The sequence below is a fragment of the Pygocentrus nattereri genome, chromosome 29, assembly GCF_015220715.1.
Source record: "Pygocentrus nattereri isolate fPygNat1 chromosome 29, fPygNat1.pri, whole genome shotgun sequence".
NCBI lineage: Eukaryota > Metazoa > Chordata > Actinopteri > Characiformes > Serrasalmidae > Pygocentrus > Pygocentrus nattereri.
In genome coordinates this window covers 10,990,214-11,006,883 of record NC_051239.1, presented here as the reverse complement: position 1 = coordinate 11,006,883, position 16,670 = coordinate 10,990,214, and the positions used below count along the sequence as shown (strand labels likewise).

The following is a 16,670-nucleotide window of genomic DNA, read 5'->3' as shown; positions in this document are numbered from 1 at the left end:
ATACACACACACATGCACACAATGTGTATATATATCTATATATTTATACATATACACACACACACATATACATATATATAAGACTTTTGGACTGATATGGAGAATCACAGTCACATAATCACATAAGGATCACAGTTTGGATGTATAAAATTTTCTTTTTGAACGGTATTTATTTATGTGTAAATATTTACATAAGAAGAGTTGGTCTGATGAGATGAGATGAGATGAATCTCCGTGAGATTGAGTATTATAATTGTAAAATAAAAGTGGAGGGACGCCCCTCACCCCTGCTGCTGGTTGAGCTTTAATCATGTACACTTACAATGACAGAACTACAGGAACGTTAACCGGCAGGCTGTAGTTACAGAAATTACTATTGGCTCGTTCCTGTCGCGCCTGTGTGCCTTTAACCAATGAAATCGGGCGATGTTGGCCGCCGCCGCCGCCGCGTACTGTGGGGCTGCGTTGTAGTGCACAACTTGCATCTGTGAGCCGGTGCGACTTAGTGAGTTTGATTTAAACCTTTATAACTAAGTAGTAATTGTACACAACGTGTAAGTACGCGGAGCTTGTGATGTTTAACCTGGAGCAGAGTTTACAGACACGCACATTAACGTTAGCGCGGCTAGCTCGCGTAGCCAGAGTAAACGGCTCTGTAAACAAAGACTGACACTGGGAGCTAAACGGCTACAACCTTCATAATAATACGATATTTTGTTTTACTTCAGCCAAAGGTGGCCCAGCTGCAGTCGCCTGGAAGAATAACGGCCTCTTATTTGGTAATGTAGTCTCAAATGTTCTGTCAGTGCTTTGCTGTTTAGTCCATTGAATGGGGGGCCAGTGAGACTGTTAACCTAGCTAACGTAACGAGGCTGAGGTAGCCTTCCTATTAGCCAGCTTCTTGCTTGAATGTTCCCGTTCCACCTTAAATAGTGCAGAATGTGCATTCGGTCGCCCGAGACGTAGTGAGCTGGGGGACGCAGTTTAACTGCTGCACCGAGGTGGAACGGGAAAATCGTGTTGACCTAACTAGGTTATCTGTTAACGCTGCTGTCAAGGGAGTTGATGTTTTATATGTAAATGGCTTCATGCAACTATGTAACGTTAAAGGACAGCACCACAGATTTTTCAAAATTCTGCATAATTAAATGGTTCGCATGTGAACAGAATCGTTCAGTGTATTGGTGCAAAATGCCTCGTCCTAAAGAGACAGATTGCAGCTGTTTTACTGTAGTTTCATGATCAAGTTTTGGCTTGTGGAAAATGTATTTCCATCCATCCATCCATCCATCCATCCTCAACCGCTTATCTGGGTCCGGGGCAGCAGCCTAAGCAACGTTGCAATTTTCCCCCGCCACCTCCTCCAGCTCTTCCCGGAGGGATACCGAGGCGTTCCCAAGACAGTCGAGAGATATATATATATATATATATATATATATATATATATATATATATATATACATACACACACACACACACAATATGTATATGTATGTATTTCAATCAGTTTATTTGAATCCATTCTCAGTGGAGGGATACTCAAAGGCAAAATAGTCCACCTTAAAAACCTTATATATATATATATATATTACATACAGTGGGGAGAACAAGTATTTGATACACTGCTGATTTTTCAGGTTTTCCCACTTGCAAAGCATGTGGAAGACTGTAATTTTTATCATAGGTACTCTTCAACTGTGAGTGATGGAATCTAAAACAAAAATCCAGAAAAATACATTGTATGATTTTTAAATAATTAATTTCCATTTTATTGTGTGAAATAAGTATTTATCATCTATCAACCAGTAAGAATTTTGGCTCTCACAGACATGTTACTTCTTCTTTAAGAAACCCTCCTGTTCTCCACTCATTACCTGTATTAACTGCACCTATTTGAACTCGTTACCTGTATAAAAGACACCTGTCCACACACTCAATCAGTCAGACTCCAGCATCTCCACAATGCCCAAGACCAGAGAGCTGTGTAAGGACATCAGGGATAAAATTGTAGACCTGCACAAGGCTGGGATGGGCTACAGGACAATAGGCAAGCAGCTTGGTGAGAAGGCAACAACTGTTGGTGCAATTATTAGAAAATGGAAGAAATGCAAAATAACAGAAAATCTCCCTCGGTCTGGGGCGCCATGCAAGATCTCACCTCGTGGAGCATCAATGATCTTGAGGAAGGTGAGGAATGAGCCCAGAACTACACGGCAGGACCTGGTCAATGACCTGAATAGAGCTGGGACCACAGTCTCAAAGAAAACAATCAGTAACACTCTACGCCGTCAAGGATTAAAATCCTGCAGTGCACGCAAGGTGCCCTTCCTCAAGCCAACACATGTCAAAGCCCGTCTGAAGTTTGCAAATGACCATCTGAATGATCCAGAGGAGGAATGGGAGAAGGTCATGTGGTCTGATGAGACAAAAATAGAACTTTTTGCTTTAAACTCCACTCGTCATGTTTGGAGGAAGAAGAATGATGAGTACAACCCCAAGAACACCATCCCAACCGTGAAGCATGGCGGTGGAAACATCATTCTTTGGGGATGCTTTTCTGCAAAGGGGACAGGACGACTGCACCGTATTGTGGGAAGGATGGATGGGGCCATGTATCATGAGATTTTGGCCAACAACCTCCTTCCCTCAGTAAGAGCACTGAAGATGGGTCGTGGCTGGGTCTTCCAGCATGATAACGACCTAAAACACACAGCCAGGGCAACTAAAGAGTGGCTCCGTAGGAAACATCTTAAGGTCCTGGAGTGGCCTAGCCAGTCTCCAGACCTGAATCCAATAGAAAATCTTTGGAGGGAGCTTAAAGTCCGTGTGGCCCAGCGACAGCCACGAAACCTGAAGGCTCTGGAGGAGATCTGTATGGAGGAGTGGGCCAAAATCCCTGCTGCAGTGTGTGCAAACCTTGTCAAGAACTACAGGAAACGTCTCATCTCTGTAATTGCAAACAAAGGTTTCTGTACCAAATATTAAGTTTCTTTTTCTGGTGTATCAAATACTTATTTCACACAATAAAATGGAAATTAATTATTTGAAAATCATACAATGTATTTTTCTGGATTTTTGTTTTAGATTCCATCACTCACAGTTGAAGAGTACCTATGATAAAAATTACCTATGAGAAAAATCTTCTACATGCTTTGCAAGTGGGAAAACCTGAAAAATCAGCAGTGTATCAAATACTTGTTCTCCCCACTGTACATACACATACATCTCAGCCACTGACTCGTGCAGAAATTTTGAAAAATCAGTGGTATTCCCCTTTCATGCACTACACTATACATATTATGAAATATGGCTTCTGCCTACTGTGCAGTAGCCAATATCCATCAGGGAGCCATTTGGACATTTGGACTGCAACTCCTGTATCGCTAGCTACCCTGTAATGTTATGTTGTCACATTAGGCAGTGCAGGTTTCATACTTTTAAAGTAGAAATCTGGCATTTTTTCGAAATATCTGCTTAATTTAGTCGTTAAGACGTAATTGCGGTCGTTCCGAGTGGTTTGCTATGAAATGGTTAATTGTAGAGAAACTTGCCGACTCCGATTTCTTCACAGTGCTGGTGATAGGAAACAGGGCTCACAATGTCCACAACACAAAAATAACTACTTCATTTACTGCCCAAAATGACTAGTGAACCTGTAGTGTCTTCTGGGTATTAATATGTAATGTTGATAATGAGTAAATGGGGTTAAACCGAAAGAAAAAAAAGTTTTCTTTGCTGGCTATTGTGTTTCATGTACCTCTCCACCATGATTGGGTGTTAAAAATACGTTTAAAGCCAAAACCTTTTCTCGATATGATCCTAAAACAATGTCTCAGCTTTCAGACAGCATCACTGTAACTGTTTCATGTACCAGTTTTCTGTGAAGTCACTTTTTGAAGAATTAAATAATTGAGACATCTTTCCTATCATTAAGTTGTTAAAGGACGCAATAGCTGCTAAAGCTTAGGGAGTGTGTTTTTCTAAACATTCCTAATCGTGTCATGTCATACTTTCTTACAGGACCTGATAATCAGTTCGTGGTGATGCTGATCATATAAAAGACCATGGTACGATACTCTTGTACAGTTTTGAATGTGGATGTTTGACTGGCTGTGGTAACCTTAGAAACATGTTCCTTTTTTGTACACCGTTCATGATGTAACCTCACTTCTGTTGCAGATCCGGATAGCTGCTCTTAATGCAGCCTCTCAGACTGCAGATGAACATGAGGATCACTTCAGGAGTACCAAACCAAGTCAGACTAAGGAAGCTCAGGTGAGTCTGGGAGATGCAGATAATAATCGCACTCCTCCCAATGTCTTGATAGTAAAGGTGTTATTGGTGCCTATGAACTGTGTTTAGTCTGTTCACTTTGGCTCTGTTTGCACCTGGTATTAAGTTACTGATCAACACATTTTCTTGTTGCCTTTCCCCTTTTTCTCATTCCCTCTCTCTCAACTCCTTAATGTGTTTCAGGAGGCACAGGCGTTTGCCCTGTACCACAGAGCTCTTGACCTGCAAAAGCATGATAAGTTTGAGGAGTCGGCCAAAGCCTATCATGAGCTCCTTAAGACTCCACTGCTTAAGGAGGTACAAACGTGGGCCTCGGATGGGCCTTCAATTCTGTTTGTTAAATTAGATGTGACTGTGTTGCTAAGATCTTTTGGTTGGACTTTAAAAGCGTACTGGTTTTGTTTCAGGCAGTGGCGTCTGAAGATGAGAAGGTTGGGCTCAAACATCCTGGGCTGATGCTGAAGTACTCCACTTATAAAAACTTGGCCAGCCTCGCTGTGCTCCGGGATGACTTGGATACAGCAATGGATTTCTATGTGGAGGTGAAATATCACTAACTACTCAGATTTACAGAAATGCAACCTAAAGATAAATACATTTTTCTATGCTCCCTCCACAGATGTGTTGCGAAGTTAGACAGGAATATGAAACACTGGCTAGAAGAACTTTTGTGTTTACTGTAATGTCTGTACATGGCAAGTATGGAAAATGTCTTTGATGCTGTTCTAGTTAATAGTGTAAGCTCAGTAAAGTTAACTTGGTTAGCTATGCTAAAACTGTCAGTGAACTTAAGTTAATAAACATTCTTCTTAGACTATCCGATGATTATCCCAAAAACCCTGTGTACACAACAACCTACATATGATCTATTTAAAGTTTGACCCTTTATATGAAACGAATGTGTTTTATGGTAATCAGAAAGAACGGTATAATTGTGTGTCTTCAGCATAGCTGTGAAAATTGATGTTTCCTAATGACGTAACCTGAGGTAACGGGTACAAAAAGAAAAGCAAAAGCCCTAAAACGGAATCTTGTGGGACTCCACAAGAAATGTTACAATTTTTTGATGAAGCGAAACCATGAACTGTCTGTTAACTGAATACGACTGGCCTACCCAGGATTCAAAACGGTGGATTAGAATCTTGTAATTAGCAGAATCAAAAGCTGCACTAATGTTCAATAAAAGCAGAATAGAATATTGTGCACCAGTGCTGAGCCTGAGGTCATTGACAACATGAACTGATGCTGTCTCAGTGCTGTGGTTAGAACAAAAACCTTATTGAAAATTCTCATATAACTTGTTTGAAATTAGATGTGCATTTAACCTATTTTAAGTCTTTACTTAAAAAAGCGAAGGTTTGAAATTGGTCTAATGGGCTCTTTAAACAGACTGCACTACAGTTTCTCATTAGCTAGAATGGTAATTTTGCCAGTACATATATATGTATATATGTGAGGGTGAAGCATGGACAGGTCAGTTGGAGACCCCTTCTGTGGGTGCATTTGTAGGTGAAGACTTAACTGATAAGTAACAACCTTTTGGTTTGTTCTGCTGATGTATGTGGTTTGTCCACAGGCTGTTATGCTGGACTCTACAGATGTGAATATGTGGTATAAGCTGGGTCAGGTGGCTCTAAGGAGAGTGAGCATCCCGCTGGCTCGTCATGCCTTCGAGGTGGGACTACGCTGTAACCCTGACCACTGGCCGTGTCTCGACAGCCTCATCACTGTCCTGTACACACTCAGTGACTACAGTTGTAAGTACTTTAAAATGTGAACCAGTGGGGGAGTTTTTAAGTCTTGCTCCGACACTCTTTTTGTTCATATGTGCACGTGCTTGTGCATCCTTGTGAATTTTTTCTGAAATAGCACATCTCAAAGATTTGATTTGACTGTTTTATGGTTTTAATTAAAAATGGCACAATAGCACTTTTTCTCTTCCAATACCAGTGTTGAAACCTTGAGTATTGTGAGATACCCATTCAGTATTTTCTTTACTAAGTTACTAAGCCTTATATTGAGCTATTTTTATTGATGTGCCTCGCCTTAGATGGGCATCTAAATCTAAAAGGTTATTGTGCTCAAACTACTCTTTACTAACTCTTTACTAGCCCACAGGAAGGAATGCACCCTTAACTGTATATCACACAGTATTACTGTGTGCTGTTTCAGACCAAAATCGTTAAACAATTGAATCTGATTCACTTTTTTTTCTTAATGTACTAATACATGGCATCATATCTTTTCTGTCTCTGAAAGTCTGATTCAGAAAGATTTGCACTGTATAGTGAATTGTAGATTCATCGTCTGCTGTTATTTGGCAGGTTGTCTTTACTACATCTGCAAAGCTTTGGAGAAGGACATAGGCTACACTAAAGGTCGGGTACTGAAAGAGAAGATATTTGAGGAGCAGCCTTGCCTCAGACGAGACTCCATGAAGATGTTTTCTAAAGTGTATGTCCCCTGTGTCATTTCTGTACATGTTTATCTGAGCACTTGTGTTGTGCAACATCAGTCAAGCCTCATACTCATTCATTTCTGTTCTGTGGAGGTGTCTGTCTGATTCACGAGAGTTTTCCAAAGATGTGGCTCGTAACAGAAGTTCGTAATAAAAAGAGAAGTTGTCTTTATTAGGCTTTTCCTGCTGAGTGTATATATGTCATCTTGGCAGTGATATGATGGTGTATCACGGAGAGGTAGACGAGGAGGAAGCTCACAGTATCGTGGAGGAGGCGCTGGAGCTGAGGAGACAGAGACAGGCCAAACTAACCCGCCATCCCCGGCCAGACCTTCAGTTGGTGGAGCCCATCAAACGCTTCACGTGAGTCACTGCTGCAGTTTAGCTTCTGCTACACCTGTCAGAACTCAAGTAATCAACTACCCTTCTTTAGCTTTACATATCCTGTGATAAGTGAAGTACAGCCTGTCTCCTGAAGCATCTTCAGCTTGAGCCAAGTTCCTACTACCAGAGTTCATTTGTTTTATGATGCTGGATAACTTTCTCTTTTAAAGATGGAGTAATTTAATCCAGAAACACTTTTTGTTATATATCTTGAAATACTCTTCACATAACAATAGAAATCAATAAATCAATTGTACTGGCAATATAAATAAAAAGCATTATCTGTGGAGCCCACAGGACTGTAAAAACCTGAATGAAACAATTGGATGGCCTATCTGCCTGGCTACCTACCGATTGGGAGAAAATCCAGCTGGATTAAAAAAAAAACGACACAAATTAGCTTGCGCTTTCTGTTTTCTACAAAATCACATACTCCAGCTTTAACTCAGGTTTAGTTACTCAACCTATGATTAATCTTCGTTTTATGCTTATGAAAGCATGACATTTTATGTCAATTTTATGTCAAACAGCCAATAGTCATGTGGCTTGTTTATTTTTTTATTTTTTATTTTTTTGTTATTATAAGAAAGGGGAAAAAACATGGGAAAACAAAGCTTTTACAACACAAAAAGCAATGCTTGCTCAACTGTGTTGGCACTTAGTGGAGCAGTACTTGCTTTATATCCTTGATATCTGTGCAGTATGATTAATTTCCTCTGCTCTATTTCACACATACTCAATGTCACAATGAAGAGAAAGTGGCTGAAAAAGACTGTATTCCACTTGTGTTCCATTCAAGGCTGTGCCCTGATTCCCAAAGATAACCTGCCCTGGAAAGGGTTAGGAATGCAACATGAGTTGCCATGGGAATGTAGCCCACTAAGAAGTGAGCCACTATTGTAAGACAGAAAATGGCAGGTTAGATAAAATTATGCTTGAACTTGGCTAGCAATACATGAAATCCTGCTTTTGTCATCATCATCATCATCATCCCGAATTATGATAATTATTAATAATGCAGAGCTTAAACAACAGCAACCAGTGCATAGAAGCTAAATATCAAGACATTAATTTGACAATTTTTGGGAAATGTTCAATTTTTATGACGTTATATTTTTACCCTGTTCCCTGCCTTTAGCTGGAAGAGTGTGGGGGAGAGTTTCCTGGCCATGTATAAACACCAGAACGAGTGCTTGGTCCCACGCCCTGACTTCGGCCGTAGAATTGACCTGTCCATGTATAAGGACCCAGACTGCCTCCTCCAGACACCTCCCACCACAATCTCTTCTGCTGCATCTATTGCTCTGGCTCCACCTCCACCTCAAGCCAGTGAGCCTCCTCAGCTCTCTACCCCTGCTCCCTTACCTGAGCTTCCCCCTCCCCCTCTGCCAGGCTCCAGCAGCCCAAGCTCCAGCCTGCCCACACCCTGTGAACCTCTGGTCCAGCTGCAGGTGCAGATCAGCGCCCCAGGACAACTCCCACAGAGCCAAATAATCATAGAGGTTGGCACTGCTGCCACAGTCACTGTTCCTGCTATTTCGATTGGATCTACTGCTGCTGCTGTTGCTGGTGTTGCCACTGCACCCCCTGGTGGTTAGTATTAACACTTTTAACGTGGGGGTGGGTGCCTGAGCCATTGCTGCTTGAGAATTTTTTTAGTTGTGGGGTCTGTGGACATGTGCCGTATGTGTCTATTCAAGTACAGTAATCACAACTGCAAAAAAGCTCCAGTGTAAAAGTAATGAAGCAAACCTTAGACGTCAGACGTGTCTCTTGGCTGATTGACAACATTGGGGGTAATGGGAAGCCTGTCTAATTTAATTATAGTTTGGCAAATAATTGTGCAATTATCTACTTACCCTAGATGAAGCAGATTAGCCGAAACATATTTTGGAGTCCAAATCTGGCTTCTTTTTATTTTAGAATGGGAGCTGTGAGGCTAACGCTGCTAATATTTGTTACCTATGGCTTTTAAATGTGGCTTAGAACAATGTATGACTTGCTGTGAGCTATAAACTGAGTTCTAGTGTTTCTTAGCAATGTTAGTTAACAAACATTAGAACGCAGTGACTAAAAAAAAAAAAAATTTGGACACCAGACATGTCTCGGCCAGTCGGCTACATTTCGAGTAATTGGAAAGTTGTGAAAATGAGATGTCTCACTGAACCACTCCTTTAACATGAGAATGGATCTGATTGAATGAATCAATTTTCCTTTGCAGTGCTTGACTCAGCTTTGAATGATAAAGCCAAGAAAGCTCCCAAGAGGAAGAGGGTAATGGAGGACTGTGCCGAGACTGCCAAGAGGCGCTCAGCACGTGTCCGCAACACTAAATGCAAGAAGGAGGAGAAGATTGACTTCCAGGAGCTGCTTCTTAAATTCCTGCCCTCGCGGTATTACTACTCTTTATAATCACACGCAATTTATAAGGTGCCTACATTTAGCTACACTTCATCAACGCTCAGCTGATCAGAAGCATCATACAGTCAGATTGTGTTTATTTTAGGGCTGCGGTGCAGTGATTTCCGTAGTCAGTTAATCAGCTCATTGTAGCGTAGATTCATCAGGAAAAGAAAAAGCACAGCTAGCCGCCCGAAATTAAATAAATATTTCACATCCTATGCGATGTTTCTTTCAATAAAGGAAAAGGGTTATTTCTTCTTTTGCCAAGTTGAATTCATTAATGATTTAATTAATAGATGCATTAAGTAGGTCAGCGGTCTGCAACATCATGTAACCAAACCTGATATTTCGAGTGCGCAGGCAGTTCATTCATCAGCCATGTTAGACAAGCAGTGTCCTAAATCCTGCTCAGATCATTTGGAACAGTAATAAGCATGCACATGATATTAGTCCACATCATCTTCCATCCAAGCCAAGTCAAGATGCTTTTATTGTCATTCCATCAATGTAAAAGTACACAGTGGAGTGAAATTACGTTCCTGTAGGACCAACATGGTGCAACATGGAACCAAATAATACAGTACAAAGTGCAAACGTGCAAACATTAAACTAGAAGCAGTACAGTAAATATAAATAAAACAGACAGACACAGTAAACAGACAGGACAGTGTAGCGCTGACACAGCGCTAATTTCTTGAATATAAGGTGCAGAGATATTTAACCTGCCGTGAGAATACAGGGGGAAAAGTTGAGTAAATGTAAAAAGAAAAATGTCAAAAGAATTTTAAATGCCTGTATTCTGCATTTTTCTTACAATTTATTTGTCTCTCAAAGGTCCACTTGGTTTTATGTACCATGATTTTGTTTTTATATGACCGTTCTCTAACACCTCTTTGCCCTTTAGTCTTCTTTTGTTACTGGGCTTGTATGATTTGATAAATGAACTCCATTCTGATTGGCTGCCCAGGCTGAAGAAATTTGATGTGGATGAAGATGAAGAAAGCCTGAGTAACATGGACACCCGGTGTGATGCCAAACCTGCCTCCCAGCTGAATCAAGGCACTGGCTCCAATCTCTCTGACTACATCAGCTCTGTAGAGACAGGTAAGAGAGTAGGGTGCTGACCCTTGACAAAGTGTAAAGGGTGCATTGGGATACGTTAGGCTTGTTGTTCCAAAACTAAAGAAACAAACTTTGGATGCAAGATCTATCTGAATGGCTCATCTGAAAATGGCTCATCAACTTCATTTGTAGAGGGGAAATTGTGTATGTTGTTGCCAAGCTATCACTGTAAGATGCTTGCACATATATGTATATATTATATGCGAACCTTGTTGATAAAAAGCAGGAGCATCATACTGTACACAGAAGAGGTCACCGTGTAAGATTCGTATTATAATAAACTGTGTTTGGAGCCAAATATGCATTTTTATTAATTTATTTCATTTTTCTGGCCTGTCATTTTCCTCCTTTCTACAGAGCATGAAGAGGTGCACTCCTTCCTGCTGGCTAACATGCAGAATGGGGGCATCCTGGAGCTTCTTTTGCGCTATTTGAAGGTGATGGGGCAGAAATTTCCGGAAGAGTGGCCCCCAGGACTTGGTGGAGTGGTGCTGGATATTTACAATTGCTGGAGGAAACACAGCGCAGGGCTCCCCAACCCACTGTTGAGAGATTCCAACAACCGGCACATCAAGGTAATGTGGTGAGAGCAAGGGTTAAAATGATCTTGATTATTATTAAATAGTAGCTTTATTCATTTTTGCAGCCAAAAGATTCATCTGACAGATGTGCATCTGCTTATGATTGTGTCTGTGTGCTTGTATGTAATAGGAGATGATGATGATGAGTCTGGCCTGTATGGAACTGCAGTTGGAGCAGTGGTCTCTCAGTAAGGGAAAGAACAGTGAGTTCCTCCGCACATGCATCCTCATGAATTGGCTGGTGGGTGGTGTCGAGGTGGGGTGGGTGCTGGTTATGGGGTGGCTGGTGGGTGGGGTGGGAGGGTTATGGAGTGGCTGGCGGGTGGCTGGCGGGTGGCTGGCGGGTGGCTGGCGGGTGGCTGACGGGTCAAGGGGGGGGGGTGGGGGGGGGTGGGGGTTTGGGTGACTGCCAGGCACGAATCAGCAATCAGATACAAGCAAACAAGTTCAAACCAGAGTTTGCTGTGTACAGTGGGTAAGATGTTGATGTTTTTTTTCCTTCTTCTTCTTCATACCAGTGTCTCAGAGGAAGAGTATCTCAGGAGGTGATCACGGGGAGCTGGACAGCCAGGAGTCCCGATTCAAGACAGACCTCTTCATGATAACCATGGCCTCCTCGCAGAGAGATGTGTTTGAGCGCGACTGGCTCTGCTTTGCTGTCAGAGTCCACTGGCTCAAAGCTCGACATCTTGCGTTTCAGGTACCAGCTAAACCTGTGGCACTCCACTATGTTCACTTTTTTTTTTTAACCTTTTTTTTTTTTTTTTTAATATAACCATCAACACTATAGACTCACTACCCTAATATGTGTTACTAACTCTGATATAACTTATTCTACTGATTTGCTCCTCAACAAAAATGAAGAATAATCAGTTTGTAAGTATAGTAATAGGGTTTAAGAAGAAAAATATAGAACAAGGTAGGAGAGGAGTGTGAGGCACAACCCAATGCATTTGGGTTGTAGAATAATTTATTTTTTTAAATTTTTTTATTATTTTTCTGCAAATATCTGTGCAGAATTTAAACTTTGTTGAAAGTCATTTGTTTTGTGCTTTCCAACCGTGCTGAAGTTTGGCAAATATTATGGTCATTAATGCTTCAGTACCAGCTGGTCGAAGGCTTGTTGATAGACAAAGCCCAGAGACTGTGGTGTCGTCTGATGCAGCTAGCCTGATCAAATGGCTCCTCTGCCAGGCCTCATCAGTCTGGTGTCCACGTTAGGCTAAGGCTAACCCCAAATAACCAGCTATTCCTTTAAATCCATTGCCTTGAAAACAGTGGGCTACGTCGGATGAAAGGGACATGATCAAGGCTCTGCTGTGTTTTCATTTTATTTTTTTTATTTTTGAAATGTGACTGAAGCATGCATGTCTCAGTCATCCAGCTAAACCAACTAAAGCTAGATATGAAAGCAGCGCAAAATAATACATGTTATCTCTGCGTATTTGTGGCTTGCTGGTGTAACAGTTATGACAACTTGCACCTGGGAAGAATTTTAACTGGTATACAGCCCACTAGCATCATGCATTATGTTAATATTCAGTCTGCTGTGGATGTGATGGGTTATGTGTGCTCGTGTTGTGTCATAGGGTGACATGGACGAGGCTGTGGAGGGATATGACCTGTGTGTAGGACTACTGAAGAGCCAGCCTCAAAGCAGCGAAGGGGAGAAACTCACCTTTTACCTGCCCAACCTCTGTGTGGACTCAGCTATTTCTGTAGAGGAGGTACAGCACTCAGTCCCACACACACACATCTGAGCATCTGAGGAAATCTGTTTTATCTGGGTAGAAATCATGTATTTGTTCAAAAAACAATTAACATTATAATAAATAGATTCAATACCGTTTTTCTAACTAAAATATCAATAACTATCAATAGCCAACAAAAAAAAATAATTGGCTGTGTGTGTGTGTGTGTGTGTGTGTGTGTGTGTATTTGGGGACATTGGGAAGTGCGTTTTTGACACGGTTCATCTTTTTGTGTTAGATTGAGAAGAAGCTGAAGTCTCTAGAGAGATGCCAGTCACTGGAGGAGATTCAGAGACTCTTTGAGAGTGGAGACTACACCTCTGTGTACAGATTACTCCAACCAACGCTGAGTTGTGGGCCCAGCTCAGCGCGGCCTAAACCACTAGAGTACATCAGCTCAGCTCCCGAGAGGCCAGCACAGCTGCTGCTGCTACAGGTAGCACACAGTTACACCCAGAACACGTAACCACAGAGGCTCTGTTTCTTACAGGCCATAATGTCCCCCTGTCTTGTTTTGTCTGTGTTTTTCCCAGAGCTCCCTGCTGCGCATGAAGGACTTTGCACAGTGTTTGGAGAGTTCAGAGGTTGCACTGAATGAGGCCTTGCAGCACCTGAATGCTGCATTACCAAGCAGCCCTTCTGCAAAAGAGGAATGGGTGGCCACGGTAACAGCCATGCTTCGTGGGATAGAGCAGTGCATCACCGAGCAGCCGCAGCTCCTCGCCAGCACGCCGCAGACCACCAACCTGGCCCGCCTCGCCAATAACCTCATACAGGTCTGTGTATATCAGCTCGATTCTTTACAAAATGATTCAGTTTATCATGAAGTTTTAAATTTCATCTTTATTTTGGTACAGTTCAGAATTAGTTTTAAAATGCTCAAGTACTCAAATGTGACTTTTCAAGGTAAGGCAAAAATTGTGTTTTGCGTTTTAATGTTGAATATTATTATAAATGATCATATCTTTGAGTTCGTAATGCATTTTGAATTGCCGCCTTTAGGTCAATACATTGGCATTATAGTACTTTCTGATAATTCACTAGTGCTTTAATTAAAGGCTTACTACACAGTGGTGCTATAAAACATGTATAAGCACTGATAATGTAAGGTGCTTTATAAAGTAAATGACACATTGACTCAAAGTGACATATTTGTTCCATTTATAACACTACAAGGCATTATTAGCAAGTAGTCAAACTTAAGACACAGGACTAGTTAAGAGTACTATATATGAATTCTGTATATTTCTGCTTGGGTTTAAGTACAAAAATACAATTTATAATAAAGAGACCTGAAGATCTAACTCTAATAGAAATGGTCTTAATCAAAAATTTGCGTTTAAGTTCAAGAGCATTAAAGTCTTGCATAGAACTCCTATGTGATGTTCTAAAAAGGTGAATTCCACCAAATTTTGAAGCTCTTGACACATTTCAATCTGTTACATATGCGTAGACATTCAGAGTGACATGATTTCAAATGGTTAATTATAGAGAAACCTACAGATTCTTATTTCTTTGTAGTGGTGGTGATGGAAACCAGGGATCACAAATATAGACATTTTATTTACTGTCCAAAACCACCAGTGACCTTGCCGTGGACTACATGTGCCTCTCCACCATAAATGAACACTTCTGACTTGGTGATTCTCTAGACTATTTCACATAAAACCACTCTGATTTTGTTTATATCTGAATGATTTAATTATGCAAAGGTAGATTAAAGGCTTTTGCCTTAAAATTCTCTTTACTCTGGTGTGATTCTTCACAGCAGCGTTATAAATGTAACAAAGGTCTGTTTAGTTTAATGTCACTACTTTTGCTACAGTGTCATTTACTCCATAAAACTTATGTTGTCTTGCAATTACTGGCATAAGCTGTTCATAAATATTGAAGTATTGCTTTATAGATGTTATTCATAGCTTGCATATGTTAAGTTTCTATATAGGTAGCTATATAAATAAATGTTGATAACTCTAAGAAAGCGAATTGCTTCTTTGAAAGGTTGTGAGTGTGACGTAACATAAGTTGATCTTCAGGAATGTATGTATGTATCTTTTGTATACCTCACATGCCTCTTGTGTCTGTAGCTGATAGACTGCAGCATGGTGTTGCCTGATGACCCAAAAGAGCCTCACTTCTCCTCTATGTTGCCCTGGATGCTGCTGTACCACCTGCTTAAGCAAGAAGAGGCTGAGTTCGACTGCATGCTCCGCCAGCACACCGCTGATGAAGATGATGATGGTATTTTCTGTTAATCTTCCCCTCTCTGATCTGTTGAGAAGTTCCTCTTCCCTGCTAGTTCTGTTTTGTTTGCACGGACAGCCAGAGTTGGTGTGATACACAGGAGATGCTCCATGCATGAGCACCTTTACCAGAGCTATACCCCTGTAAAACCTTTTTTTGATATACTTCATGGGGGGGGCATGATGATTTATAAATTACGTCACAATGTGCATTTCTGAACATATCATGGATATTGTAAATACATAAGGGGAAATTCCAGTGATAAGACAATATTAACAGGCCAGAGGGGAAAATAAAGGTTTTATTTCATCTTAAATTTTTGCTGTGCTGTAACCCAAGCTGGCCATTGTTCATTCAAAACATGAAAAAAAAAACTGTAAAATACAGACACTTGTAGTAGACCTTGAAATATTTACACTTGAAAATATTAAATGTCATCCGGTGCTCATTCTTTTAAACTTACCTATCTGGTTAAACTAGACACCTGGCATCCTTTGCTGCAAGTTCATTAAGACTTGGGCTCAGTGAACTGCTGAGCTGACGTTAAGTGTTTATACTGGTTAAACTGCAGCTGAAATGCATTTCAGTGATATGACTGGTTTGGAACTGAGCAGAATTGTGTAGAACTGAGATGTAACCGCTGTCCCATAGACTGTTGGTGGGATAGGAGAGTTGGAGCACATTAAATTGCAGTGCATGCTGGGGACTGTAGTGCAGCGCATTGTGAAATGGGGCTTATATTAATAGAAAAGGGGAATACTTTTACTGGCCAGATAGGATTGTGTTTCGGGCCTAATCTGGGCCTTGTGTTTGACACATGGGTATTACATGTAATATTGATTCAAAAACTGTTTAAGGATCTAAATATCATTGTTTTTGCCGTTTTTTGATCACACACTGTGTATTTGACTGTATTTAATGTAGAGCAGTTCCTTCTGAGCATACATCGTGCTCCACACTTGTTCCACTCAGAGGTTAGTGGCCAAAATATCCCTCAAGTATTGCACCAGTTTACAGCATGAAAAAGCTCACTATTGCTGAAGTCCATAGTAAGTGCCAGATGAATAACTGCCAGTCGGACATCGCTGGTTACTGTCAGAAGCTGGAATATTCACTAGATAAGCCCAGCAGGTAGCTAATAGGCTAAAAAGCTGGTTCCTTAATATTTAGAAACGGCCTTCAAATTCAGACCTTTCCAGATGGATTCACTGTAAAGATGCATATAAAATAAAGAATATTTGATTCTGTTACAAGCTTTACTTGCCCAAGTTTAAGCTAGAATCAGCATAAAATGTGATTATGCAGCACCACTAGCTTGGCACTAAAACTACAAATTTCCATGGGAACATTTTTCCAGGTTTTAGGACACTGTCCACTTTGTGGCTTATATTTATTATGACTCAGTATGAAATATTTCTTGCCACACTGTACATA

The 16,670-nt window shown here is 40.9% G+C and overlaps 1 protein-coding gene across 6 annotated transcripts in view; it reads left to right on the top strand.

Annotated features, from left to right (window-relative positions):
* The first annotated feature begins 458 nt into the window (after positions 1-458).
* Positions 459-16,670, top strand: part of cabin1 (calcineurin binding protein 1) — a 120,627-nt gene continuing 104,415 nt past the window's right edge. For 3 of the 6 annotated variants that reach the window (XM_037536212.1, XM_037536211.1, XM_037536210.1), the window contains exons 1-18: positions 474-779; positions 4,021-4,067; positions 4,180-4,275; positions 4,477-4,590; positions 4,701-4,835; positions 5,870-6,050; positions 6,618-6,747; positions 6,965-7,114; positions 8,274-8,728; positions 9,357-9,528; positions 10,506-10,642; positions 11,018-11,235; positions 11,372-11,444; positions 11,760-11,941; positions 12,831-12,968; positions 13,231-13,428; positions 13,526-13,768; positions 15,080-15,233. In XM_037536212.1, coding sequence (XP_037392109.1) covers positions 4,065-4,067; positions 4,180-4,275; positions 4,477-4,590; positions 4,701-4,835; positions 5,870-6,050; positions 6,618-6,747; positions 6,965-7,114; positions 8,274-8,728; positions 9,357-9,528; positions 10,506-10,642; positions 11,018-11,235; positions 11,372-11,444; positions 11,760-11,941; positions 12,831-12,968; positions 13,231-13,428; positions 13,526-13,768; positions 15,080-15,233 — 2,779 coding nt within the window. In that variant the 5' untranslated portion in view covers positions 474-779; positions 4,021-4,064. Of the gene's footprint in view, positions 780-4,020; positions 4,068-4,179; positions 4,276-4,476; positions 4,591-4,700; positions 4,836-5,869; positions 6,051-6,617; positions 6,748-6,964; positions 7,115-8,273; positions 8,729-9,356; positions 9,529-10,505; positions 10,643-11,017; positions 11,236-11,371; positions 11,445-11,759; positions 11,942-12,830; positions 12,969-13,230; positions 13,429-13,525; positions 13,769-15,079; positions 15,234-16,670 lie in introns of all 6 variants that reach the window. The other 3 variants (XM_037536208.1, XM_037536209.1, XM_037536213.1) reach the window with 3 other exon arrangements.